The sequence below is a fragment of the Phyllostomus hastatus genome, unplaced genomic scaffold (assembly GCF_019186645.2).
Source record: "Phyllostomus hastatus isolate PE091 unplaced genomic scaffold, TTU_PhHast_1.1 phas_contig_64, whole genome shotgun sequence".
Taxonomy (NCBI): Eukaryota; Metazoa; Chordata; class Mammalia; order Chiroptera; family Phyllostomidae; genus Phyllostomus; species Phyllostomus hastatus.
The window spans coordinates 8,921,734-8,949,024 of NW_025333928.1; the positions used below are offsets into that span (position 1 = coordinate 8,921,734).

At 43.8% G+C, this 27,291-nt stretch overlaps 1 protein-coding gene across 1 annotated transcript; it reads left to right on the forward strand.

Annotated features, from left to right (window-relative positions):
• Positions 1-13,151: 13,151 nt before the first annotated feature.
• On the forward strand, positions 13,152-19,462 carry LOC123825405 (zinc finger protein 689). Its single transcript, XM_045848793.1, has 3 exons — positions 13,152-14,352; positions 14,552-14,665; positions 16,190-19,462. The coding sequence occupies exons 1-3, from the start codon at positions 14,148-14,150 to the stop codon at positions 17,371-17,373; spliced, it is 1,503 nt and encodes a 500-aa protein (XP_045704749.1). The 5' UTR covers positions 13,152-14,147; the 3' UTR covers positions 17,374-19,462.
• The last annotated feature ends 7,829 nt before the right edge of the window (positions 19,463-27,291 follow it).

The window sequence follows — 27,291 nt, forward strand, 5'->3', positions numbered from 1 at the left end:
TTCCCCTCTCTCCTCCTCCCACTCCCCTGTTGCTAACCCTCCATGTGATCTCCATTTCTGTGGTTCTGTTCCTGTTCTTGTTGTTTGCTTAGTTTCTTTTGGTTTTGCTTTAGGTGTGGTTGTTAATAATTGTGAGTTTGCTGTCCTTTTACTATACATGTTTTTTCTTTATCTTCTTTTCTTAGATAAGTCCCTTTAACATTACATAAAATAAGGCCTTAGTGATGATGAACTCCTTTAACTTGACCTTATCTGAGAAGTACTTTATCTGCCCTTCCATTCTAAATGAAAGCTTTGCTGGATAGAGTAATCTGGGATATAGGTCCTTATCTTTCATGACTTGGAATACTTCTTTCCAGCCCCTTCTTGCCTGTAAGGTCTGCTTTGAGAAATCAGCTGACAGTCTGATGGGAACTCCTTTGTAGGTGACTGTCCCCTTATCTCTTGCTGCTTCTAGAATTCTCTCCTTCATTTTTACCTTGGCTAATGGAATTATGATGTGCCTTGGTGTGTTTCTTCTTGGGTCCAACTTCTTTGGGGCTCTCTGAGCTTCCTGGACTTCCTGGAAGTCTATTTCCTTTGCCAGAATGGGGAAGTTCTCCTTTATTATTTGTTCAAATACGTGTTCTATCTGTTGCTTTTCCTCTTCCCCTTCTGGTACCCCCTATAATTCGGATGTTGGAACGTTTAAAGATGTCCTGGAGGTTCCTAAGCTTCTCCTCATTTTTTTTGAATTCTTATTTCTCCATTCTTTCCTGTTTGGTTGTTTTTTTCTTCCTTCTGGTCCACTCTATTGTTTTGAGTCCCAGGTTCCTTCCCATCACTATTGGTTCTCCGTGCATCTTCCTTCATCTCTTTTATGGTGACCTGCATTTTTTCATCTAATTTGCGCCCAAAATCAACCAGTTCTGTGAGCTTCCTGATCACCAGTGTTTTGAACTGTGCATCTGATAGGTTAGCTGTCTCTTGGTTGCTTAAAATGATGAGTTCTGGGGCACTGATTTGTTCTTCTGTTTGAGACATGTCTCTCTCTCTCTCTCTCTCTCTCTCTCTCTCTTTTTTTTTTTTTGGTCTGGTCGCTCCTGTTACGGTGAGGGGCGGAGCCTTAGGTGTTCACTGGGGCTGGGCACCCCAGTCGCTAGATTGTGACATTGTATGTGGGGTTGGGGGCGGGGGCGGGAGGGAACAATGGCGGTAGCTCCGTTCTCCTGGGACCTCAGTCCCTTCTCTGGGATCCTGGGTTGTGTGCTCTGCCCTGGTCCACAATCGCTGCCTCGCTGGGTCCGTCAGCTGCCACTTGCGTACTCAGGGTCCACCCGCTGCGATCTTGTGCGCCCCAGATGCCTTATGTGCTCCCGGTTGCCTCGTGCGCTCAGTTCTCCCTGTTCTCCCCACGCCGCCACCCCGCACTCAGCTGCTCCTCTCCTCCGCTCCTACCGGTCTGGATGAATGGGTCTATTTCAACTTCTTGTCTGTCCGACTTCCATTCAGATAAATTCTCTATCAGTTCTGGGTGTTATTTTGCCTCTGAATTGTTGTTGTTCTAATCTTGGTTGTGCGTGGAGGTACGGTGCGTCCACCTATGCCTCCATCTTGCCAGAAGTCAACTCCTTTCTTCATCCCCAGAATTTAAAAGCACCTCTGTCTTGTGGATAAAACAGTAAGTTGAGGTCTGTAGTCCTCTGGAGCTGGGGATCCCAAAGAGAATGCAGGTACCGAAGGAGCCTGTTGAGACTTTTTGGAAGACCTCAAGGGCCCATCATTGACAAAGATTTCCCTTTGAAGAACTAACCAGTGCAATTTCAGTATCTGTTCTGGGTCAGTTCCATTCTCTCAGCTTCCAAGTGGCACCAGGTTGCTTCCAGGTTTGGGGAATATACAATATAACTATAGATTTCTAAAAATAACTCTTGACCATCTTTTCTCCAGTGAATGCTATGGAGAGTCATATGTGGGGTTAGGGAAGGGAAGTAAATTTTGTTCAGCACATACTGAACCTCATTGCTTCTCATTTAATCTTCACAGCATCCCTAAGAGAAAGAAATGATTATGCCCATTTAACAAATGAGGAAATTAAGGCAGAGAGGTTGAGTCCCTTGCTAATGAGGGACAAGGATTCTCAATGAAACAGGAGCTCTTTGGAAAGGGGCCCAAAGATGACTTAAGTGTTGAAGCTTGGGATACATATCCTTTGGCTGGAGTGAGAGAGTGCAAGGTTAGTCAACATTCAACATCCCTTCCAAGGTGAAGATCAGGGTTTTAATGTGCTACTCATTAAAATGATCTTGAGATCTAGTGGGGTTTTTTTTTTTTTTAACTTTCAAGCTACACTGTCCTGAATATTCATTGTCCTGAATATTCATGTTTACTAATCTCAGGCCTTTATAAGCCTGAAATATAAAGGATCTTGAAGTAGTTTCTCTACAGGTTCAGGATCTCAGGATTCTGGTTTGGTTTTTTTGTTTTGTTTTGTTTTGTTTGTTTTGTTTTTTCCCTGAGCTGGCCCTAGGGAGTTCCTAGAAGGTTCCTCTTGGTGAGGAGTATAGGAGGAAGGTCTTTCACAGGTGGGGAACAATGCCCCTGCCTGAGGTGGTTTTATCAATCTCCATGGACAAGAGGGACTCTTGGTGAAGGGTCAGTGGTCCCAGGATTCTATAGGACTATGAGCCAGGTGTGAGAGCTTGAGGATCTACCTCTCTTAATCAACTGTCCAAGGGAGGTCTGGCTCAAGTCTTTGAATTTTCCCACTGCTCTCATCCTCATCCCTCCAAAAATGTGAAAAGCCTCATGGACTAAAACCATTTACAGCCCAAGTCCTGAGGTTCTCGCTCTTTTCCAGAAGAAATGAAGGGGAGGAAGATGTAGAAAGAAGGGACCAAAAGTCAAGAGACATTGGGAGATAAGGATTCCAGTGCCACAGCAGGTGTCTCATCCTGAGACAAAGAACCATGGCCTGACGCTCACTGTGCCCTAACCTTTCAACCTGAAATCTTTATTCAGGTCTATGTTAATCTCCCACTGCAAACCCTGTGTCAGATATGTTGCTTAGACTGTCTCTGGCCTGTTCAAACTCTACCTTGGATTTTCACCCAAAGTACATGGCCTTACTACCTCTTCCCTGAGTGTGGCCGTTGCTTCTCTAGGAATCTAGGAACTGATTAGCCACAAAAGAAGTACCCAGAAATTTCTCACTACTTGTGCATGAGGTGCAGGTCCCTATTCAACTGTCACAGGACATTAGCTGAATTAGCATCAGCAGAACTGCCCTCAATGGCAGAACAAATATCAAGATATATGTTAAGAAGCAGCAAAGAGCTTGAGTCTTAGTTTTAGATCCAGATCCAGAGATATCTTCCTGAAGTTAATCATTACCCAGATATCTTCCACAAGTCTAGGTGAATCAGCTTGGGAGAGTGAAGGGGGTGGGCACCGGAGATATGGGAGTGGAAGATACCTAATTAACCATGGGATAGGACCAGAAGAAGGTGGGGGTGAAAACCACATCCCCAACCTTTAAGGCTTCTCCAAGAAATAAAATTACATGCATGTGGTGTTTAAAAAAAAAAAAAAAACCTGCTTCAAGATAATAGAACATGCTAGAAAGCATCTGTTGGAGGAGGTCATCAAGAGAACATGACTTATATCTCCTAGGCAAGGGAAACAAAAGAAAAGATAAACAAATGGGACTATATTCAACTAACAAAGTTTTTGCACAGCAAAGGAAAATACCCCCCAAAATAAAAAAAAAAAGGCAATGCACAGAATGACAGAACATATGAGCCAATACATCTGAAAAGGGGTTAATATCCAAAATTTATAAAGAATTTACAAAACTCAATACTGAAAAAACAAACAATCCAATTAAAAAATGGGCAAAGGACCTGAATACACACTTCTTCAAAGAGGACATATAGATGGCCAATAGACAAATGCAAAGATGCTCAACATCGCTAATCATGAGAGAAATGCTAATAAAACCACAATGAGTTCTGGCTGGTGTGGCTCAGTGGATTGAGTGCCAGCCTGCAAACCAGGGAGTCACCAGTTCGATTCCCAGTCAGGGTGTATGCCTGAGTTGAAGGCCAGGCCCTCAGTTGGGGGTGTGTGAGAGGCAACCACACACTGATGTTTCTCTCCCTCTCTTTCTCCCTTCCCCTCTATAAAAATGAATAAATAAATAAATAAAAATATTTTTTAAATGACCACAATGAGATATTATCTCACACTTGTCAGAATGGCTATCAACAAACAACAAGTGTTGGCAAGGATATGGAAAAAGGGGAACCCTTCTACACTGATGGTGGGAATGCAGACTGGTGCAGCCACTGTGGAAAGCAGTATAGAGGTACCTCAAAAAATTAAAAATGGATCTGCTTTTTGGTCCAGTGATCCCACTTCTGGGAATATATACTAAAGAACCCAAAACACTAATTTGAAAGAACATAAGCACCCCTATGTTCATTATAATTGCCAAGATATGGAAGCAGCTTAAGTGTCCATCAATAGATGAATGAATAAAACAACTATGTGACATTTACACAGTGGAATACTACTCAGCTGTAGAAAAAAGAAGGTAAAAAAAAGAAAATTTTACCTTTTGTGACACTGTGGATGGGCCTGGAGAACATTATGCTAAGTGAAATAAGCCAGTCAGAGAAAGACAAATACCATATGATTTCATTCATATGTGGAATCTAATGAACAAACTGAACAAGTGAAACAGTGGCAGATTCTTAGATAGAGAGCAGGATGACAGCTAAGGGGAGAGGACAGCTAAGGTTGGGGATGGAGGCATTAAGCAAAAATAAAAAAGGACTCATGGGCATGGACAATGGTGGGTGATTATAGTGAGGGGGAGTGGAGTATAAGAGGACTTAAATTGTAATGGAAAAATACAATAAAAATTAGAAAGAGAAATGTGATACATATATACAATGATACATATATACATTTTTTCAGTCATAAAAAATGAAATAAATATTGCTGTTTGTGAAAACATGGATGAATCTTGAGAGAACATGACTATTGATTGATCTGTGAGCCCAACCTGAGCAATTGGAGACTCCTCACCCTCTCTCCTGTCCCTGGAATATATCTTCTGCCCACTGGTCCCACAATGGGAGCCATTTTCAAGGATACAGCCTTGAGAAAGCAATGTGTTGTTGAGACCATTTGGACAGTATAGGTGACTGAACCCTATTAAGGCCTCTGTATAAACTTTTAAGATTCTGGTGGGCATGGGTGGAAACCAACTCGTCTTGCAGCCGCCTAAGACAAGCTTTGTATTTAACTTCCATGGCCTGTTAAACCTGCCACCTATCAATATGGAATAGTCTGCCTCTTTCTTTGGTTTCTCCTTAACCTCTGTGTATGAGAAGCAATTTTAGATTTCACCTAGGAAAGTTCCCAGGTTGTGAACCAACAGCATCCCTCTTGCTAGCTAAGTTCCATCTCTCTCAGTTAACTAACTGCCTACCATAGGTCTCACACTGGACAGTTAACTGTTTTAAATTTTGGTGACATGTCTGTGAGGTAGATAGTATGATCCCAATTTCACAAATGAAGAAACTTACAATGGCAAGGTGAAGAAATGTGCTTACATTACACAGATGCCAAGAGGTAGAGAGGCAGGGGCTCAATAGTTTTGCCTGACTGCAAGGCAAGAGCAGGTCCTGTACCTCATATCTGTAAAGGTAGTTAATTATGGAATGAGGGTCTCTTTCTGGGCATTGGGAGGAGGGTGGCACAGGTGGCACAGGGACAAAGGGAAAGCAAAGAAAAAAAATTTCATTCCTTATTTTTGAACTATTGTGCTGAAGAGAAGCTGTATAGCATGATGATGAGGATACTTGAGCTTCAAAGTCAGATACATTGGATTCTATTGCTGACTCACTTTAGCTCTGTTTCTGCATTTCTTACTGGACTGAGCATGAGCGCCCCCATTCGGAAAGTGATATGATCAGCTTCATGGGTTTGTCTCCAGTATTAAAATTATAGAATGTATTTGGAGTGTTTTGCACAATTCCCAGAGCACTGCGTGGGTTTTTGTTTTTCTTATTTTTACTACAATTATTCTTAAGCGCAACAATGAATAAGAGTCTGACTTTGTCTACTCAGCCCTCAAATCGGTGGAGAAAAGAGAAGAGAGTGCTTCTGTAAATCATGATGGGCAGGGACTTCTATCCCAGAAGCGTGTGTGAGCCCTCCAAGGCCATGCCGGCTCAAAAGGGAAATCCCTAGTGATTAAATCAGTAGAAAAGCCACTGAACTTTAAACCTGGGCCAGTCAGAAGGGAGAGAGAATCATCATTGGTTGCCACCCCCAAGGACAGGGGAACCAAACCCGGCAACCTAGCTTCAATGGGAAATTGAACCCGCAACCTTTTGGTTACAGAAGACGCTCCAGGCATTCTTAACCAACTGAACCACACCGGTCAGAGCTCAATTTTCTTATTCTCTGCCCTCAAGTCGAGCGTGTACAAGTCCATAAATGTGCTCAGCTTCCCGGAATTGTTTTCTCTCAGGACGAGCTCTCAGAGGCATTGTGAGTCAGCGGAACCTGAGAGGCTGAGGTAGAATCTCCCAGACTATGCTAAGGCTGGCTCTTTGCGCCGCTGTAAGCCACTTCGTGGCCCTCTGGGGAGGTAAGAAGCCAGCGTCCAGCCAAGTGTTACCTAGCAACAGAATCCTAGAGTGCAGACCAAGAGGCCAATCAGCAGACATATCACTGAGTACTGTCAGAGCAACGTCCTTAAGATCAGCTGGAAGGGACGAATGTCAAGCTTCCGACTATATCTGAATGATGGTTGTACACCACCGCCATATTTCCTTAGGGCATCTGGGATGGTACTGTTGTTCCAGTCTGAGAAACAGCAGAGCAGTGTCTCCTCAGCCCCCTAAGAAACAGCCTCAGGGCTGAAAGACTCCAGAGCGCTGCCCACTCTGGGCTGTGGAGGAAGCTTCACCACCAAGTCCTTGCATTTCTTCCTGGGGGAGTGGTGAAGCCTACAGTGCAGAAGGAGACAAGGAAGAAAGAGAGGGAGAGGGAGAGAGAGAAACTTGTTTGTTGCCTCGCATGCGCCCCTTACTGGGAACCTGGCTAGGTTCTCACACGCCCCTTCCTGAGAATCTGGCTGGGAATTGAACCGCCGACCCTTAGGTTTGCAGGCTGGCACTCAATTCACTGAGCCATACCAGGCTGGGCTAAAGTTTTTATTTGACTTTCCCATGAGAGGGAAAGGCCTAGGTGCAGAGATATGCACCAGCCCTGAGGGTTTGGGTCTTTGAGTTTTTATATAGCAGTGGTTGTAGAGCAGGATATTTCAATTAGGCTACGATGTGTTTCCATGCTCTTTGGGTGCACGGGCTGGATCATAGTAGTCTAGCATGTCCTATTTCATAAGCTTCCAGAGACTCTGTGCCTTCAGGGCACTTCCAGTAATTTTCTAGTCCTGAGGATAAAGGCTCATAAAACAATTAGGGTCAGTCATGCTTTATGGGGTCCAGCTAATTCTGGCAAAGAAGGTCTGAGAAGGGGTCTTTTGTCCTATTAGTGGTACGGCCCACCCTGGATACCTGGGTGTGATCAAAGAGATTGGACCCTCTTTTTCTCTTCCTTTTTGCAACTCAGAGATCATTAGGCTTCCATCTGGATGCATCTGAGAGCATATCTCTTGAGGAGGTCTTCTCTTTGAGGGTTCAGAAGAATGTACCCCACCATTACAGACGAAGCAACTTCTCTAGGCCCCATTCTCTTACCCATTCTCTTATGCTGTTGGTCCCACACTCCCTAGGATTTTCAGGCCCCAAACACACTCACATCTCTTGGATGAAGAGAAAAGAAGGAGGCGTGGAGCTTGGAGGCTGAGGATCCCAAGAAGGGGGTGAGGCACTCAGGACCTGGGGAATAAGTGAGGAAAGGGGGGCTAAGGTGGAATTCAGCCTCTTGGTAGTAAACTGGGGCTGCCCTTCCTCCCAGCAGCTCCCCTCACCCTACACCTACATCCCACTCTTCTTTTTAAAGACCACAGTTGGTAAGAATCCTCTGAACCTTCTCTTCCAAAGTTCTCTTTCCCAGACCTAGAGTCTTCCTTGCATTAAGAGGTAGCTAGCTGATCCTGCTGGGCCCAACTGGGGGTGTAGGGTCTTCCTCCTGGGAAGTGCCCTTGTTGAGGTGAGGTCTTTTGCCTACTTCCTGCTGAGTACCTAAAGCATTGCTGTGTGAAAGAGCTTTCTTCTATTATGCAGATGTTCTATATCTGTGTCATCCAACAGAGAAGGCACAAGCCACCACAGATGGCTGTTTAACACTTGAAATGCAGCTAGTCAGCCTGAGAGGGTCTGCACACTACACTTTTACTGGCCTTGGAACGGGGCTAGAGGTTCACCTAGTCAAGTTTGTTGGCCTGCCCTTGTCTCTCAGGGCAGCTATTTGAAGCTGTCTAGAGCACTCTTTACATATATAAACAAATCTGATGACTTTTCAACTTCCAGTTAGAATGTAAACAGGTATTTTTAGGTGCTCAAAAAGCAGGAGGGCTTAAATTTTTAAGAAATGTTTGCTTTGAAATGCACATATTTAAGGTCTCTAACCAGAGAGAAGTGTCAGCTTACCTCTGAAAAGAAGTTGGCCCTTCCTTATGAGAAGCTTATACAGTTTTGGAGGCCATGAGCAAGAAAGAAGGGATAGAATTTTTTGGATAATGGAAACTTCCACCTGAGCTAGATGGGACATTGAGGGATTTACGCTTGGATCCTTATGCCTTGGATGAACAGGCACTTGTGTTGCTCCAGCTCCAACTGCTTGATTCCAGGAGAAAGATGGTTGTGGTTATTCAAAGTACCCTACAGTCTTTGGTTCCACTTGTCTTTGCAGAAAGTAAGAGTAAGAAAATAAGGAAGAAATGGGGAATCTAAGAACTTAATTCAGCTTGTGTGAGAGAGAGAGACTGTCACTGAAGCTGTGGCAATACCCCCTAGAAGTAACTGCAGGGGCTGTTGCCAGTAATTGCCTCAGGGCTCTTAGCCACAGGGCAACTGTGCTCTCAAGCTCCAAAGAAGCCCATGTTAAGGCTGTCCTTCTCCTGGCCAGTCACTAGCAGGTCTAGTCTGCTGAGCAGCCTTCCCTGTGGTAGTATGGGCACTGCTTTCTCAGTGCAAGAACCTGCTTCAGCATCAACTCATCCACACAGGTGAGACACCACTTCTCTGGCTCCAGTGTGGCTGCTGCTTTTGAAAAAGCAGGGCACTGGCCACCCACATAAGGAAGAAGCCCTCTGCATGTCTTGATTATGGGGAGTTTTTTTTTTTAGATTTTATTTTATTTATTTTTAGAGAGGGAAGGGAGGAGAGAGAGACAGAGAGAGAGAGACAGAGAGACAGAGAAACATCAGTGTGGGGTTGCTGGGGGTCATGGCCTGCAACCCAGGCATGTGCCCTGACTGGGAATCGAACCTGCGACACTTTGGTTCACAGCCTGCGCTCAATCCACTGAGCTACGCCAGCCAGGGCTTTGTGGGGAGTTTTTTGCCTTCCCCTCACTGTTAGTCAGACACTGGCAGGTTCACTCTGGTAACTGTCCCCATGTTTGTGGGTCAAGTAGTGTCCACTTTTACCTGTGTGCTTACCTGGTCTAGCACTAGCTGCTCCACAAAAGGGACAAGCCCTACCTGTACCCTGACTGTGGCTGCCACTTCCACCTGAGCAGGGGCATGTATATCCACAGGTGCAGACATATGTGCACAGACAGTGGGTGCCACGCTTTGCATACTCTCCCCTCATGGCCTACCACCAGCTTGTGCACTTGGGTGGGCAATGTGGCAGTTACTTTGCTCACCAGGAAAACTTACTCCAGCACCAGCTCAAGGCTGTAGGTAGTACTTCCACTAGAAGGTCCCTTGGCAGATGCAGACACACACAGGTGAGAAGACTTACCCTTGCCCAGAGTAAGCTATCTGCTTCTCTCCTGCTCAGCAACAGGTACATCCACTCTGACGATAAGCCCTTTCCCTGCACCAAGTGTGGGAAAGCCTTCAAGAGAAAGTATGCCCTGAAAGCTCATCGGTGGATCCATCAGGCAAAGAGGGTGAGGCATAGTGTTGGGGACTTTCTGGGCAGTCCCTATGCCAGGCTCTTGACCTTATGGTTCCCCAGTTCATGCCCACTATTTCTCAGATAAATTGCAGGAGTGTAGATGACCTGGATCAGGCACTGTGAAGGAGTTTATAATGGATGAGATTCCCCCTTATCAAATGTTGGCCATGCAGAGCAAGCAGGGGCAGGAGAGAGAGGAAAAAGATGTACAAAGTAATAGGTCTGTAGGTACCTTGAGGTACCCCATCAGAGAGCAGGATATAGAGGTAATCAGAAATGTGTTAGTGAGTTCCCTCACTCAGAAATGAAACAGGTTAGAACTTGACTTACGTGAATCTGTTAAGAAAGGTGAGACTCCCTAATCTTTCATTGCCTTCCCCTAGGGTGGACACTGTTCACCCAGGTCTGGAGTCTAGTCAGTTTATAAGGTGCAATCTATGTGTACTTTAACTGAAGTTGCATTTTTAGGCACTTTTCCTCACTAAGCATGAAATGAGGAGGAATTAATGTCAAAGCCTTTCACCCGGTTTAGACCTGCCAGTGCAATCCAGAGAACATTCTAGGTTCAAATCTCAGCCCTGCCTTTACTAAGAGGTTTTGGACAAGCTGCTCAACTTTTTGATAATTGTAAATAAAGATAATCATCCTTATAAGGGCTCTGGAAGGTGAATTTCAACTAAGATCACCTATATCACTGCCCACACAGTGGTACCTGGTATTTAGTTGGCCCTGAACACTATTTCTCTTTACCCAGAACAGGGTGCCTTTGGTCTTTATATGGCTTCTTGGTATGTAGACTCCCTGGATCTTCTCCACCCTTTCTGCAGTGGATGGCCTTCCTTCAAAAGGAGCCCTGCTTGTCCCTATGCCCAATGTGGGTCCAGGAATTTATACAGAAAGGAGCAAGGGGCTCTGCTGTTATCAAGTCATGAGTGTTGTTTTTTTTTTTCTTCAAAGTGTTTCCCTGAAGTAAGAAGTTTCTGATTCTACCTGAATTCTAGGCTCTACCTTAGTGGCTCCCATCAAAATGATGGCAAGCCTGGTGTTAAAAAAAAATTCAACTGAGTAAATTTGAAGATCTAATTGGCTTTATTAAGTGATTCATGAATTGGGCAGCATCTCATCTAGCAAGCAGAGTGGTACTCCAAGAAGTTACACAAAATGGAAAGGAGGATGGGGCGAGGATGTTATTAGCAGAAGGAAAACAATGAACCAAAAGTTCATTGGATGAAAACAAGAGTTCACAGTGACAGTGTCTTCTCATTGGCTGAGCTGCACACTTTCCATTGGCTGGGCTGGAAATCTCCCCTCATTCCATACATCTTCCAGTTGGAGATGCAAGGTATATCTCTTCCTGTTTGAGGTAATTGAGGATCAGTGATTGGGCATGACAGCTCCTTGTACAGGCCTTCCCAATTCCAGTTTTAATTGAGGTTTCCTTAATTAATTTTCATACTGGCCAAATGGGTTCTTTAGAGCGTAGGGCCAAAAAGGCTAGGCAAAGGTTGCACCTTTAGTCCAACCTGCCTTCCCAGCACTTTAATACCTCAGTATTTAATGATCTTTCCCGTTCAGTGTCAGCATCTTCTCCTTGTTCAGTTGACAGCACATTATTATTGTTTAGGCAGGGTGTCCACAGAGGAAGTCTGACTCTTCCCAGCCTCCTCTGTGTAGTCACTTTCTTCCTTCAAAATAAAATGTGCTATCCATTTGACTTTTTATTCCCTTAGCAGCTTAAATTCACATTCTTATTTCTCTAAACTGAGCTACATGTAGACAGAAAGAGTGAGCAAAAAGCTATCAGTTCATCCTGCAAGCTTCCAGTTTAGAAGGTCATTTACTTCTCTTGACTTATTTAGAGTTCTCCAAAGTACAGAATGAAGCCCTTTGATATTTGGTACCAACCTACCCTTTCAGTCCTTCAGTTTTACCATATGTGTATCTTGTGCTACATTAGAAAGCAGCATTATTCTCTTCACACTCAGAACTTGCCTGAATTCCTGGCTTTATGCCAGAGAACTGTAACCACCATAGAATTCAGCTATTTATAAAACAAATACATAATGAGCACCACTGCCCACCCCTTTTAGACCAAACTCATTTCTCATGTGATGCATCAGTCTAGAAAGTCATTAAGAGAAAGGATTCTTGATTACTCATTTGGGCAGTCTTGACATTCTATTTGCTCCCCCAGTAGTTTGTTAAATAAAGTCACTATCCTTACAACAGAGGAGAACTAAATGGAAGATTTACTGCAGTTTTTTTCTACTTCCTCTTTTCAAAAATTATACTCAGAATGTCTTACTATGTTATCTTTTTTTTTTAATCCTCACCCAAGGACATTTTTTTCGTGGTGGGGGCGGGGAGAGAGCGAGAGCGAGAGCGAGAGAGCGAGAGAGAGAGAGAGAGAGAGAGAGAAACACTGATGTGAGAGAGAAAAAACATTGATTGGGTGCCTTCTCATATGTACCCTGACTCACAACCTGGGTTATGTGCCCTGACCTAGAATCAAACCTACGACCATTCAGTCTATGGGATCATGCTCTAATCAACTGAGCCACACCTGCCAGGGTCTGCCTATGTTATCATGTGACTTCCTGTCACATTGTCTTTATTCCCTGTAGGCTTTGGGGTAAAGTTTTGCTCAAAGCAGGTACTTTAAAATATTAATGGATTGGAAAGATAAATGTGTATGTTACCAGCTGAGGTAAGAGATGTAGCAAATGGAATAGTCTCCTGTTCCCAGCTCCCGTGGGCAATGACATTAAGTTGGTGAAATTGCATGACAACAGTTACACAGGAGTAGGGACAGACCTATGGGGGTGGCTGCGGGTTACACCCGCAATTTTCCTTTTCTTTACGTCTTTCCCATACATGCTTGTATCATTCTGCTATTATTAGTTGTGAATTATAATAATAATATTACTGTAAACTTCATTATTATAATATTCATTATAATTCATCATAATAATTATAATATTACTGTAATATTACTTCATTACAGTAATATTACTTCATTACAATATTATTAATATTACTGTAAACTTCATTTGGGGCATTTAAAAAAAAAAGCGTGTGTGTAGAGATACGCAGAAGACTGAACCCGAGAAGAGACCAGGTGCGCTCAGGTGGATTCTTGAGTTTCCAAGCAAATTAAGATCCTGGGAGAGAGAAGAGTGCCTAGTTCAGTGGCGTGAATAAAGGGCCTATCAGCCCCACGTTTAAATCTATCCCTCTGCTTTACTAGCAGTAACCCGCTGAGATCTTTCCTCAATAGTGGAACCGGGATGATACCATCACCTCATACAGTGGTGGCTAAGGATAAATAAGATAGAATGTGTAATGTATTGGGTATGGTGCCCAGACAGAGGAAACGTTAATTCCCTTCCCGAAAGGGAAACAAGTACTGAACCCAAAGGCTTCTCAACTTGGGTTGGTAGGAGTGGCTCCCTCGCTCAAGTCTGCCCCTCCTTCTGGTAGGCAGCGCTGGCCGGAGAACTGGGGCGGGTTGCTAACCCCAGGCCACGTCGCGGGTTCCCGCCTCAAAACTTAGTCACACGACACCAAGGGGCCGGCTTCCTGCCCTACGCTTGCGTTGACTTCGTTCAAACAGGCCGCTTTCGTTAACACCCAATCAGAAAGCTCGATCTTCGGCCGCCGCCCAATAAACACGTGGAATGGGAGGAAAAAAGGGCGTGAAGCCCAATCGCAGCGCCATCACAGTTGAGGGCAAAGAGGGTAGGAAGCCGGCATGGCGCTCTGGTCAATAAAATCGATAGCTGGAAGCTGCCTCTGTTTCAGGCAAAGGCAGTGCAGTAGCAGCGCCGCCATTTTCCCCGAAGGCATCTTCCGGTGCCTTTCCCCCAAGTTTGGGCAGGAGTTTCCTGAATAACAGCGAGAGGTTTCCGTTAGCCGTGCAGGCGGTTGATTCCGATTCCCTCCTGACCTGCCCTGGGCGCACTCAAGTCCCAGTCCGGCGGCAGCTCCCAAATCCCGGGGTCCGCCAGGGGCCAAGGCCGGGACGGAGAAGTTCGTGGAGTCTGCTTCTCGGGTCCAATGGCACCGCCTTCGGCTCCGCTTTCCGCAGGGGGAGCAGGAAAGGCCGGACCCGGCCGGAGAAGGGGAAGGAAACCAAGGGCTATGAAGTTCGCGGACGTGGCCGTGTACTTCTCCCCGGAGGAGTGGGAGTGTCTGCGGCCCGCGCAGAGGGCCCTGTACCGGGACGTGATGCGGGAAACCTACGGCCACCTGGGCGTGCTCGGTGAGGCCCGGCCCAGTCTGCTTCCGCGGGGCGAAAGGGTTGGAGGAGCTTGGCGGTTGGGGGGCAGAGTGTCCAGGCTCCTGGCCTGCGACCAGATTTTGTCAGGGGAGGAGGACGGGGGCTTGGCAGAAGATGCACCGGGTAGATATTTATCTAGAGTTACGTATGAGCTAGACCTCTGACTAAGGTTCTTCTCCAGGTTGCGCAGGTCCCAAACCAGCCCTCATCTCCTGGTTGGAACGAAATACCGATGACTGGGAACCAGCCGCCCTGGATCCACAGGAGTGTCCAAGGGGGTTAACAGTCCAAAGAAGTGAGTGAAAAAAATGCCCGTGGAGGGCCTACAGCTTCTGATGACTCAATCCAGACTTATGGTGGCTAGGAGTACCCATGACCCATGTTGCAGGGCTCCATTTGCCGAGTTCGTTCCACAGTTCTAGGGTATTGTTTATGATGGTGTTGGGTCGGCCCACCACACAGAGATTCACATATCAGTTTGCACGCCAATGATCTGCAGTTCTCTATTGTGTGAATGAATCAGTGAGCTTTTAAAACAAACCAGTACTCTCCTGTCTCCTTCCTAGGATTCCCGTCCCCAGCGTCGTCCTTTGAATTGGGTTCTGACTGAGCGACCCTATACCTCTGAGTTTTCTGTGTTTGGATGAAGGGACCTCATGGAGAATACAGCTGCTCGGGGTACAGGGACCTCTTTCTGCCCTTCTGGCAGAACCCTGATCAGTTTAAGACGTACTGCACTCCCCTCAGGATCAAGCAAGGCTCTGGTTAACTCCATTCAGGTAGAAGGGTCCCAGATTCACCACAGGGGCAGATGGAATTGTCTGGGCTGGAGTTTCTATACCAGATTCTCCAAGGCCAGGACTGTCTAAGATTCAGATCTTACCATGGTATTTTCTTGCTTAAAATCATTCAGTTTTTGCCAAAGTGGGTTGTCAAATGGCTGTCAGTTATATCTAGTCACTTGATAAAAATACAGATTCTTGGAACCCATCCCAGAACTAGTTATTTAGTGTTATAGATGTCTAGGAATGTGTGTGTTTTGATAGCCCTAATTGATTTGGATGTATGCTTAGGTTTGAGAACCATTGGGTAAAATATAGTTCAAGGTCCTTACTGCAGTGGTTCTCAGAGTATGGTCCTCAGACAGATAGCAGCATCACTCCTGATCACCTTAGAAATGCAAATTCGTGGGCCCTGCCTCAGACCTGCTGAATCCAAATTGGGGGCAGGGCCCTTCAGTCTGTTTCAGTAAGCCTTCTAAATGATTCTGATTACACTAAAATTTGAGAACCATTGGCTTAGAGGGCCCTATGACTTAGTTGCCAGCTCATAACCTTGTTCCCACTTCTTGCCTTATACTTAACCTCTTCAAACACTTTTTAAAAGATTTTATTTATTTATTTTTAGAGAGAGGGAGGGGAGGGAGAAAGAGAAGGAGAGAAATATCAATGTGTGGCTGCCTCTGGCTCACTCCCCACTGGGGACCCAGCCCACAACCCAGGCAAGTGCCCCTGGCTGGGAATCCAACCGGTGACCCTTTGGTTTACAGGCCAGCACTCAGTCCACTGAGCCATAACAGCCAGGGCAAAACTTTTAATTTTAAAAGCTAAATCTCCAAGAAACCTTTCCCAACTTCTCCAGGCTGGGTTAGGGGCTCCTGTAATTCCCTCCATATTTTCATAGCAGGGTATTAAACTAGTTTGTGTTACTAACACTCCCTGAAGACAGGCTGAGTCTATTTGTCTTATAACCTGTAACTACAATAAGCAAGAGTAGTAGCCCAGTATTTGTTAAATTAATTTCTCCTGTGTCCCTGTAGAAACCAGAACCAGAAAGAAGACTGAAGAGAAGGAAGTATTTCCACCCAAGGAGGCACCACGAAAGGGGAAGAGGGGGCGGAGGCCCAGCAAGCCCCGACTGATTCCCAGACAGACATCTGGGGGTCCCATCTGCCCTGACTGCGGTTGTACCTTCCCTGATCACCTGGCTCTGAAAAGCCACAAGTGTGCCCAGAATCTAAAAAAGCCTTACCCTTGCCCAGACTGTGGGCGCCGCTTTTCTTATCCATCCCTGTTGGTCAGTCACCGGCGGGCACACTCTGGTGAATGTCCCTATGTTTGTGACCAGTGTGGCAAGCGTTTCTCCCAGCGTAAGAATCTCTCCCAGCACCAGGTTATCCACACAGGGGAAAAGCCCTACCATTGCCCTGACTGTGGCCGCTGCTTCCGTAGGAGCCGGTCCTTGGCCAATCACCGGACCACACATACGGGTGAAAAACCCCACCAGTGTTCTAGCTGTGGGCGGCGCTTTGCCTACCCATCCCTGCTAGCCATCCACCAGCGCACACATACGGGAGAGAAGCCCTACACCTGCCTCGAATGCAACCGCCGCTTCCGCCAGCGCACCGCTCTCGTCATCCACCAGCGCATCCACACTGGTGAGAAGCCATACCCATGTCCAGACTGTGAGCGGCGCTTCTCTTCCTCCTCTCGCCTTGTGAGCCACCGGCGAGTACACTCTGGGGAGCGTCCTTATGCCTGCGAACACTGTGAGGCCCGCTTCTCTCAGCGCAGTACGCTGCTCCAGCACCAGCTCTTGCACACAGGAGAGAAGCCCTATCCCTGCCCAGACTGTGGTCGTGCCTTCCGTCGGAGCGGCTCCCTAGCCATACATCGTAGCACGCACACCGAGGAGAAGCTGCACGCGTGTGATGACTGTGGCCGTCGGTTTGCTTACCCCTCACTACTGGCCAGTCACCGGCGTGTTCACTCAGGCGAGCGGCCCTATGCTTGCGACCTGTGCTCTAAGCGTTTCGCCCAGTGGAGCCACCTGGCGCAGCACCAGCTTCTGCACACTGGGGAGAAGCCTTTCCCCTGCCTTGAGTGTGGCCGTTGCTTTCGCCAGAGGTGGTCTCTGGCAGTCCACAAGTGTAGCCCCAGGGTCCAAAACTGTAGGCCTAGATCTGTTATAGAGGGACCCAGTCAGAAGGACAGTGCCCTTTAGAATGGGAAGAACTGTCTTAAGTTCATTTCATTTCATAGGCCCAGAGAAGGGAAGGAGAAGCCCCAGGTCACTGAACTGTCTTAAGTTCATTTCATTTCATAGGCCCAGAGAAGGGAAGGAGAAGCCCAGGGCAGATTGAGTACTATAACTCAGGTATCCTGCACAGACCTGAACTTTAGTATATTCCACCACACTGGCTGCCTTATTCTGTCTAGAACAGACAGTCCCATTAGGAGAGGTGACATCTTTTGCTTCAAGTTTAGCAAGCTACCCTACCTTACAAGAATTTCTATGTGTGGACATCAGGGTAAAAGTTCTCCCCATATATTTTAGGGTCTGCCTGCCTTTCAAACGTGCATGTAGGGAATATCTGTCCCCTTGCATGCAGACAGGAGGCTCCCAGTAGGTGGCAGGATGTTACCCTACTCTGCCTCTTCCTCTATACCAGGTTTAAATAACCTTGTTTAGACCCCTTCTTACAACACTCCTGCCAAGTGGTTTTCTACCCTAACTTTAAAACTCCCTTGGCAGGGAGCTCACTACCTCAAAAGGCAGGTCATTTCATTGTGGGATAGCTGTGATCTTTAGAGCATGGTTAAATGGCACATTCTCCTTCCCTGTAAGCCTTGCCCAGAATATGTTTAATTCTACATGGCAGCCTTTCAGATAACTTAGTCACAACTACTTTGCCCCCATGTTTTCAGCATTAATTTGGTCAATCAGTCCTTAAAGATGGGGTTTCAGTTCCCACATATGATCTCCAATAGGTGCTGGTTTTTTACTATCCCTTTTAAAGGATCATACAAGAATAAGACAGCATACCTTTTTGTTCTATACTTGTTTTAACAGCTCTAGATTGCATTGGATCTGGGAGGAGTGCAGCACTGTACCAGGGGTTTATTGGGTTGCAGACTTCCAAATACCTAAGGTTGGGCCCCCCCCCAAATTCTGATTTTAGAAAAATCAATCAGCTACCTTCTGTATGTGTCCTGAGGACCAAACCTACAACCTGGTGTACAGGACGATGTTCTAACTAACTGAACCACCCAGCCAGGGCCCTAAGGTTTTTTAAACCACATGGTGTGAAGCTAGGTTTTCTGCACCTTGTGTTTGTTCAAGTTGGTTCTAGCACACAAGTGCTGTGAACTTTGGGAAAAGATTGATCTTAAGGAAAAGCAGGGACAGTATGGGCTAGCAGCAAGAAGTGAAAAGAAGACCAGCTTGTACTTTACCTGGTGGATTTGGATTGGTTCTTGGCAGCTAGTGGTTGGAAAACCCTAGGTCTCACTTCAGCCCAGAACCTTCCATGAGCTCTCAGTCAACTTTTTTTTTTCCCCATAAAGTGAGGTGAGGTCATTCAAGGAGGGTAGAAAGTTAGGTGATTACATATGAAGCAGAAAGAGTATACATAGAGTTACTGAGTTGTGTTCATGCCTGCCCCCTCACATAAGCTCCAGAAGTCAGCATTGTGTCTTAATTTTTTATTTGCTTCCATGGCACCCACCCCTGAGTAGGTAGGTGCTCAGTAAAGCTTTACTGAATTGAATGAACAGTTATATCACTTCACCTTGGGTAGCTACACCAAATTGGAATTTCCATGCCTGACTTGTCTCATTCCAACACCTGGAAGGGGTCATCCTACTCCTGTTGCTTCTTTCAGTTCTCCTGATATCAGCCCCAGAGTGGGGGAGCAGCTGGGGAACCCAGCTTTTGTGATTACCTCTGTTCTGGTGTTTAACAAGTTGCATTGTAACACTTTCTCCTTGGATAATGAGCTACCCCAAGGTAGGGGTCAGACCAGACTGGGTCTTATTAAAATATCTGTTGAGTGAATTTGGTTCCTTGTGGAATTACTGTTCATAAAATGTAAATCTAGTTCCATGCTAAGTAGAAATTTTCACAGTTCTGATGGAGACCTGCCCTATGGTAGCAGAGACCTATTAGATGCTTGCCTAGAACCCTGTTTTAGGACTCGCTCTTTTCCCTACTTTTATCACCAAGTTGACCAACTATTTCCTTACTTAGGAATTTATAACTTTCTTTGGGCCTGATTGTAACTCATTAAAACTTGGGAGCTATTGGTGGCCAAGTTCTATTGTGTGGTCTATGGAGGGCAGAGATGGGAGACAACTTCTAGGTTTCAATCCCAGGGTCCATTTGATGAAGAGCTGTATCTTTCAAGTAAATTCCCCCTTCTGCTTCAGGTAGTTTAAGTTGACTTTCTGTTACTTGCAACCAAAAGAATTAACTAATACACAGTTCCAATATGGGTTAATCACCCATCTGCCTTTATGCCTCTATAGTAACTGTGAGGAAAATTTTCTGATCTCTTTTCTGATACCTTTTCTGATCTCCAACCTCAGTTAAACCTTCAGTATCACTTTAAGTCTTCCATATATCTTAAGCCAGTGAGTACCTTCTTCACTAAGAGAACAGGGTATTAAATAGGAACTCCTTCAACATTCCACTCCCCACTCTGACTCCAAATTTGCCAGTGTGGACACTCATACTCACTTGCTTCTACCCTACCTCAAGAAAGCCCATCATATGCAATGCTAATCAACATACCTGTGCTTGTTATTCATCAACTGCCCCCTCAGGGATTTTGCTCCATCTATTATTTTTCTCTCTCCTCTTAGTTTCATGATTATAGAGTCCTCTCTTATGTGGAACACACATACACTCCAGCCTATAAACATGCTAAACAAACTTTAGCATAAACATGCTAAAATCTTTAACAACAATAACTTTCCCTTTGGCCTCTGTCATCTCCCATTTTCAGCTAATTTCTTGAAGCAGTAGCCATTCTGTTTATTTAAATATTTATTTTATTGATTATGCTATTACAATTGTCCCATTTTTTTCCTCCCTTTTATTCCCCTCTGCCCTGAGCTCCCCCTCCCACCTGCATCCCCCACCTCCCTTAGTTCATGTCTATGGCTCATACATATAAATTCTTTGACTTCTCCAATTCCTACACTATTCTTGGCCTCCCCCTGTCTATTTTGTACCTACCAATTACTCTTCTTATTCCCTGTACCTTTTTTCCCATTCCTTCCTCCCCCTCCCAGCTGATAACCCTCCATGTGATCTCCATTTCTGTGATTCTGTTCCTGTTCTAGTTGTTTGCTTAGGTGTTTTTTGTTGTTGTTGTTGTTTTTTGTTCAGTTGATAGTTGAGAGTTTGTTGTCATTTTACTGTTCATATTTTTGATCATCTACTTTTTTTAGATAAATCCCTTTAACATTTCATATAATAATGGCTTGATGATGATGAACTATAACTTGACCTTATCTGGGAAGCACTTTATCTGCCCTTCCATTCTAAATGAAAGCTTTGCTGGATACAGTAATCTTGGATGTAGGTCCTTGCTTTTCATGACTTCAAATACTTCTTTCCAGCCCCTTCTTGCCTGCAAGGTTTCTTTTGAGAGAAATCAGCTGACAGTCTTATGGGAGCTCCTTTGTAGGTAACTTATTTTCTCTTGCTGCTTTTAAGATTCTCTCCTTATCTTTAGTCTTGCATAAATTGATTATGATGTATCTTGGTGTGTTCCTCCTTGGGTCCAACGTCTTTGGGACTGTCTGAGCTTCCTGGACTTCAATTTCCTTTGCCAAATTAGGGAAGTTCTCCATTATTTTTCAAATAAGTTTTCAACTTTTTGATCTTCCTCTTCTTCTGGCATCCTTATGATTCAGATATTGGAACATTTAAAGTTGTCCCAGAGGTTCCTAAGCCTCTCCTCATTTTTTTGAATTGTTGTCTCTTCATTCTGTTCTGGTTGAATGTTTATTTCTCCCTATTGTTCCAAATCGTTGATTTGAGTCCCGGTTTCCTTCCCTTCACTGTTGGTTCCCTGTGCATTTCTCTTCATTTCACTTCACATAGCCTTCACTTTTTCCTCCATTTTGCAATCATACTCAACCATTTCTGTGAACATCCTGATTCCCAGTGTTTTGAACTCTGAATCTAATAGGTGGGCTATCTCATCATGCTTAGTTCTCTTTTTGGAGTTTTGATCTGTTCTTTCATTAGGGCCTTATTTTTTGGTCTTAGCACAGCTATTGTGATGTAAGGGGTGGAAGGTTAAGTATTCCCCAGGGTGGGGCAACCCAGGTTGCTGCGTTGTGGTGCTGTCTGTCAGGGAGAGGTGAGAGAGAAAATACTGCTTGTCAGGCTCTTGACCAGCTTTCAGTCACTTCCTCTGCTATCCACAAGCAAATTGGGCCCTTTTAGTGCTGATCCCTGGGTGGGTGGGTTTGTGGATGTTCCAGGACCCTGTGGGTCTCTCCAATGAACTCTCCTGTGAGGCTGGGAGTTTCTCCTGCCACCACAACCCCCACAGGTTTTTACTGCTAGAGGTTTTGAGGTTTTATTTCCCTGAGTTGGAACCCTGGGTTATGAGGTCTAGTTCACTCCCCAGTTGTTCTTCCCAGTTATCCATACGCAAGTGTGGGACCGCCTGGTCTGCCAGCCACCACCTTGCCCACCCCGGTCCTCCAACTGCCACCTTGCTGTGTGTCCTCTCCACCCCAACTGCCCATCTGTGCCCCTCCTACCAGTCCAAATGAATGTTTTTTCTTAACTCCTTAGTTGTCAGACTTTCATACAATTCAATTTTCTGGCAGTTCTGGTTATTTTATTTTTTAATTTGTTTTTGTCCTTTTGGTTGTGCAAGGAGGCAAACTATATCTACCTACACCTTCATCTTAGCCGGAACCCATTCTGTTTATTCTGTGGCCTACTGTAATAGTATTACAGCCACTTTGTTGAGCATTTATGGTATACCATGTATTGTGTTAAACATTTTATGTACATTCCAATCTAATTTTGACAAGAACCCCATGAAGTAGGTGTTAGGAGATGTTCCTCCATGGGTTTCTCATGTTGCTACCTGTCTTGCTGAGTATGTCAAAAATGCAAGGCCCTGCCTCAAATTCTCAGGCTTTAGCCAATTCCAGATCTTGAGCTCGAATGAATGAGGGGAGGCTGAGTACTATTGGTTAAGGACCATGTTACATTGGCAAAAACATATGCAGTAGATCTTCCTGGCCTTTTCCAAATGTATGTGCAGCCATTCACCAGGGTGGCTAGAACTGATAAATAAATACAACAAAGTAGCAGGATACATATGAATATTCAGAAATCCATTGCATTTTTATATACCAATAATAAACTATCAGAAAAGGAAACTAAGAAAGCTCATTAAGAAGTGCATTAAAAATATATAGGAATAAATTTTACCAAGGAGGTGAGAGACTTGTTTTCAGAAAATTATAAGACATTAAAGAAAGAAATTGAAGAAGTTATGAGTAAAAGGAAGTATATACTCTGCTAATGGATAAGAAGAAATAACATTGTTAGAATGTCATACTACCCAAAGCAATCTACAGATTCAATGCAATACCTACCAAAATACAATAATGAAGTTCAAGAATAGAACAGCCCTGGCTGCTGTGGCTCAGTGATTGCACATCAGCCTTCGAACCAAAACATTGCTGGTTTGATTCCCAGTCAGGGCATGTACCTGGGTGTGGGCCAGGTGCCCCATTGTAGTCCAGGTGCCCTGCTGAGGGTGTGTAAACCAATCAATGTAACTCTCACACATCAATGCTTCTCTCCCTCTCTTTCTCTCTCCCTTTCTTTCTCTCTAAAAATAAGTAAATAAAATGTTTTTGAAATGTTTTAAAAAAAGGACTAGAACAAATAATCCAGAAAATTTATATGGAACCACAAAAGACCCCAAAATAGCCACAGCAATCTCGAGAAAGAAGAACAAATTTGGAGGAATCACACTACCTGATTCAAACTATACTACAAACCCATAGTAATCAAAACAGCATGGTACTGACATAAAAACAAACATATAGATCAATGGAACCGAATACAGAGCCCAGAAATAAACCTATGCCTATATGGCCAAATACTATTTGATAAAGGAGGCAAGAATATACAATGGGGTAAAGACAGTCTCTTAAATAAATAGTGTTGGGAAAATTGGACAGACACATGCAAATCAAACAAACAAAACTAGACCATTTTCTTACACCATATACAAGAATTAACTCAAAATGGATTAAAGACTTAAATGTAAGACTTGAAACAATAAAACTCCTAGAGGAAAACATAGGCAACAAAATCTGACATTTCTCTTAGTGATACTTTTTTCTGATATATCTCCTTGGTCAAGAAAACAAAGGGAAAAAATAAACAAATGGGACTACATCAAACTAAAAGGTTTTTTTTTAAAGATTTTATTTATTTTTATAGACAGAGGGGAAGGGAGGGAGAGAAACATCAATGTGTGGTTGCCTCTCACACACCCTCCTTACTGGGGACCTGGCCCACAACCCAGTCATGTACCCTGACTGGGAATTGAACCAGCAACACTTTGGTTTGCAGGCTGGTGCTCAATCCACTGAGCTACACCAGCCAGGGCCAAACTAAGAAAGTTTTTGCACAGAAAAAGAAACCATCAACAAAATGAAAAGACTACTCACTGAGTGGGAAAACACATTTTCCAGTGATACATCTGATAAGAGGTTAATATCCAAAATTTATAAAGCACTCATATAACTCAACAACAAAAACCAAACAATCCCATTTAAAAATTGGCAAAGGATCTAAATAAACACTTCTCCAAAGAGGACATACAGATGGCCAATAGACATATGGAAAGATGCTCAACATCACTAACTATCAGAGAAATGCAAATTAAAGTCACAATGAGATATCACCTCAGACCTGTCAGAATGACTATCATTAATAAAACAACAAATGTTAGTAAGGGTATGGAGAAAAGGAAATCCCCATGCACTGTTGGTAGGAATGCAGATTGGTGCAGCCACTATGGAAAACAATATGGAGGTTCCTCAAGCAATTAAAAATGGAACAACCTTATGGCCCAGTGATTCAACTTCTGGATATATATCTGAAGAAACCCCAAACACTAATTTGAAAGAATATATAAACCTTTATGTTCATTGCAGCATTATTTACAATAGCCAAACTATGGAAGTGGCCCAAGTGCCCATCAATAGATGAGTGGATAAAAAAGCTGTGGTACATATGTACATTACTTGGCCATTAAAAAAAAAAACAACCCTATGAAATCTTACCATTTGTGACAGTGTACTAGAGGGTATTATGCTAAGTGAAATAAGTCAGTCAGAGAAAAAAATTATTATATGATTTCACTTACATGTGGAATCTAAAGAACAATACAAATGAACAAACAAAACAGAAATAGACTCACAGATAGAACAGACTAATGGTTGCCAGGGTAGGGGACTGGGTGAAAAATGTGAAGGGACTGAGAAGTACAGATTGGTAGATACAAAATAGTCATGGAGATGTAAAGTACAGCATAGGGAAAACAGTCAATAACATTGTAATAAGTATGTATGGTGCCAGTGGGGTGCTGGAAACATCGGAGGGGGCACTTTGTATGTTGTACACCTGAAACTGGTACAAAATATCAAAGTATTGAATGTAAACTGTAATCGAAAAAGAGGTTTTATTACATGACAGAGCATTAAAAAAAATTTGCCCTTAGCCCACATTTGCTGGTATTATCCATATGTTTCACTGACAGTACTCTTCAAAAACAAACAAAAAAACACAAAAAAACTGGGAAAAAGCAAAAAAGAAAAAAGTATTATTAATTTATCTTTGAATTAAAACTTAACAATCAATATAGAGATATCCTGACCATTGTGGCTTAGTTGGTTAGGCATCATCCTGCAAAGTGAAAGGTCAGCAGTTCAATTCTGCTCAGGGCACATGCCTGTGTTGCAAGTTCTGTCGCTTGTCAGGGCAGGTTTGGGAAGCAACAGATTGATGTTTCTCTCTCACATCCATGCCCCTCTTGATCGCTCCTTTCCTTCCCTTCTCTCAAAAAAAAAAAAAAAAAGTCATAGAGGAGTTACTGGTTTGGAGGATACCACTGAAAGCAAAAGCAGAAAATGCTGACATGCCGATTTGAAAGTTAATGTTAATATATTTGGGAAAGAGGCAGAAGCCCCTAGAAGAAAAGATACCACAACAGGATCAGGTAGTTTTGCTTATAGCTGTTGCCATGTTGTAAGTCTGTGTTCCTGGTCCTGCTGCTAACAATGAATCAACTGATAACAATGAGTCATTCTTGCAAATAAAATAAATATTATACTCACAGGATACTTTGTACAAATTCTGAGTGGTGTTCAAGAAATATGGTTGGAAGCAAAATAAGTATGTTTTAAAAATTACTATGAAGGGTGCAAAATTGTGATTCTTTGTGGTAAAATTGACCATTTTAACAATTTTTAAATATACAGCGCATTCACAATATTCTATAACCATAACCACTATTTTTAGAACTTTTTCATTGCCCCAAATAGAAACTCTGTACCCAATAAACAATAAACAATTACACAAATGTTATATTTGTAATTTTGATAGTTATTACCAAATTGCTTTCCAAGGAGGGTGAATGAATGAATTTATGCTATCATTAGCAATATACGAGAGTTCCTCTACATACACCTTTAATAACACAGTGTATCATTCATTCTTTCATTTGACAATTATCTTGGGCAACTGCAAAATGCCATGTAATGTTCTAGAAGATAGAGATGTAGTAGTGCACAATACAACATCCTTGCCCCTATGGAGATTAGAGGCTATAAGGAAAAGGGAGACAATATCAGGAAGTAGTCAGTGCAGTATGAGTGGATGAAAGTGATGAGGGTATTATTTTGAATAGGAGTATCAAAAAACTTTTTAATCCTTGCTCATTTGATAGTACAATCTCTACTATAAGGAATAATATGAAATAATATTTTTTCAGCCCTGGCTGGTATGGCTCAGTGGATTGAGTGCTGGCCTGCAAACCAAAGGGTTGTCAGTTTGATTCCCAGTCAGGGCAAATGCCTGGGTTGAGCAAGGTCCCAAGGTGGTGGGGGGACACATGAGAGGCAACCACACATTGATATTTCTCTCCCTCTCCTTCTCCCTCCCTTTCTCTGTCTGAAAATAAATAAAATCTAAATTTTTTTAATATTATATTTTCAAATGTTTTGAGAGATCTCTGTTTTCTTTTCTAAGAATTGTTATTTATAGACCTGGCTGGTGTGGCTCAGTGGACTGAGCGCTGACCTGTGAACCAAAAGGTCGCCGGTTCGATTCCCAGTTAGGGCACATGCCTGGGTTGTGGGCCAGGTCCCCAATGAGGGGTGCTCAAGAAGCAAGTACACATTGATGTTTCTCTCCCTGTCTTTCTCCCTCTCTTCCCCTCTCTCTAAAATTAAATAAAAGAAAAAACAATTTTAACAAAATTAACCACATCTGAGCAATAAGCATCTAGATCAAGAAACATAGTATTAGTAAATACCTTAGAAGCCAATAGAGTAACATATTTTGATTCTTTTTTTTCTTTTAATCCTTACCCAAGGACATGTTCATTGATTTTTAGAAAGAGAAACATTGATGTGAGAGAGAAACTTCAATCAGTTGCCTCCTGGACACACTCTGGCCCGAGATCAAACATGCAGCCTAGGTATGTGCCCTGACTGAGGATTGAACCCATAACCTTTTTGGTGCTGGGATGATGCTTCAACTGAAGCAGGAGACAGCATAGGAAGAACTCTGAGACTGCAATACTGTCACTAGCCAACATTTAGCACCCTGGTTGCCAGGAAACACCTTTTACCAATTAGGTGGAATAAATAGTAAACCGAGGCAGGGAGGAAGAAGGAGACAAGTCTCACACGCTAACTCAGCAGTCCTGAGCCTGGTCTGATAATATCGCCAGGTGTTTCAATATCACAAGAAACACTATATTAGCAAGAAAGAAAGTCCTTGAAACTGTGCTTTCATCCCAAGGCCTGAATGTGGGAAAGGGTCCCTGATGCTCACAGAAAGAGCCCATAAATAAAGTTG

What these genes read in the sequence shown, in the direction of transcription:
- LOC123825405 (XM_045848793.1), top strand. Translation starts at nt 14,148, where the DNA reads ATGGCACCGCCTTCGGCTCCGCTTTCCGCAGGGGGAGCAGGAAAGGCC. An exon ending in CGGCCACCTGGGCGTGCTCG is followed by an intron (nt 14,353 to 14,551) that starts GTGAGGCCCGGC and finishes GTTCTTCTCCAG; the next exon opens with GTTGCGCAGGTCCCAAACCA. An exon ending in GGGGTTAACAGTCCAAAGAA is followed by an intron (nt 14,666 to 16,189) that starts GTGAGTGAAAAA and finishes GTGTCCCTGTAG; the next exon opens with AAACCAGAACCAGAAAGAAG.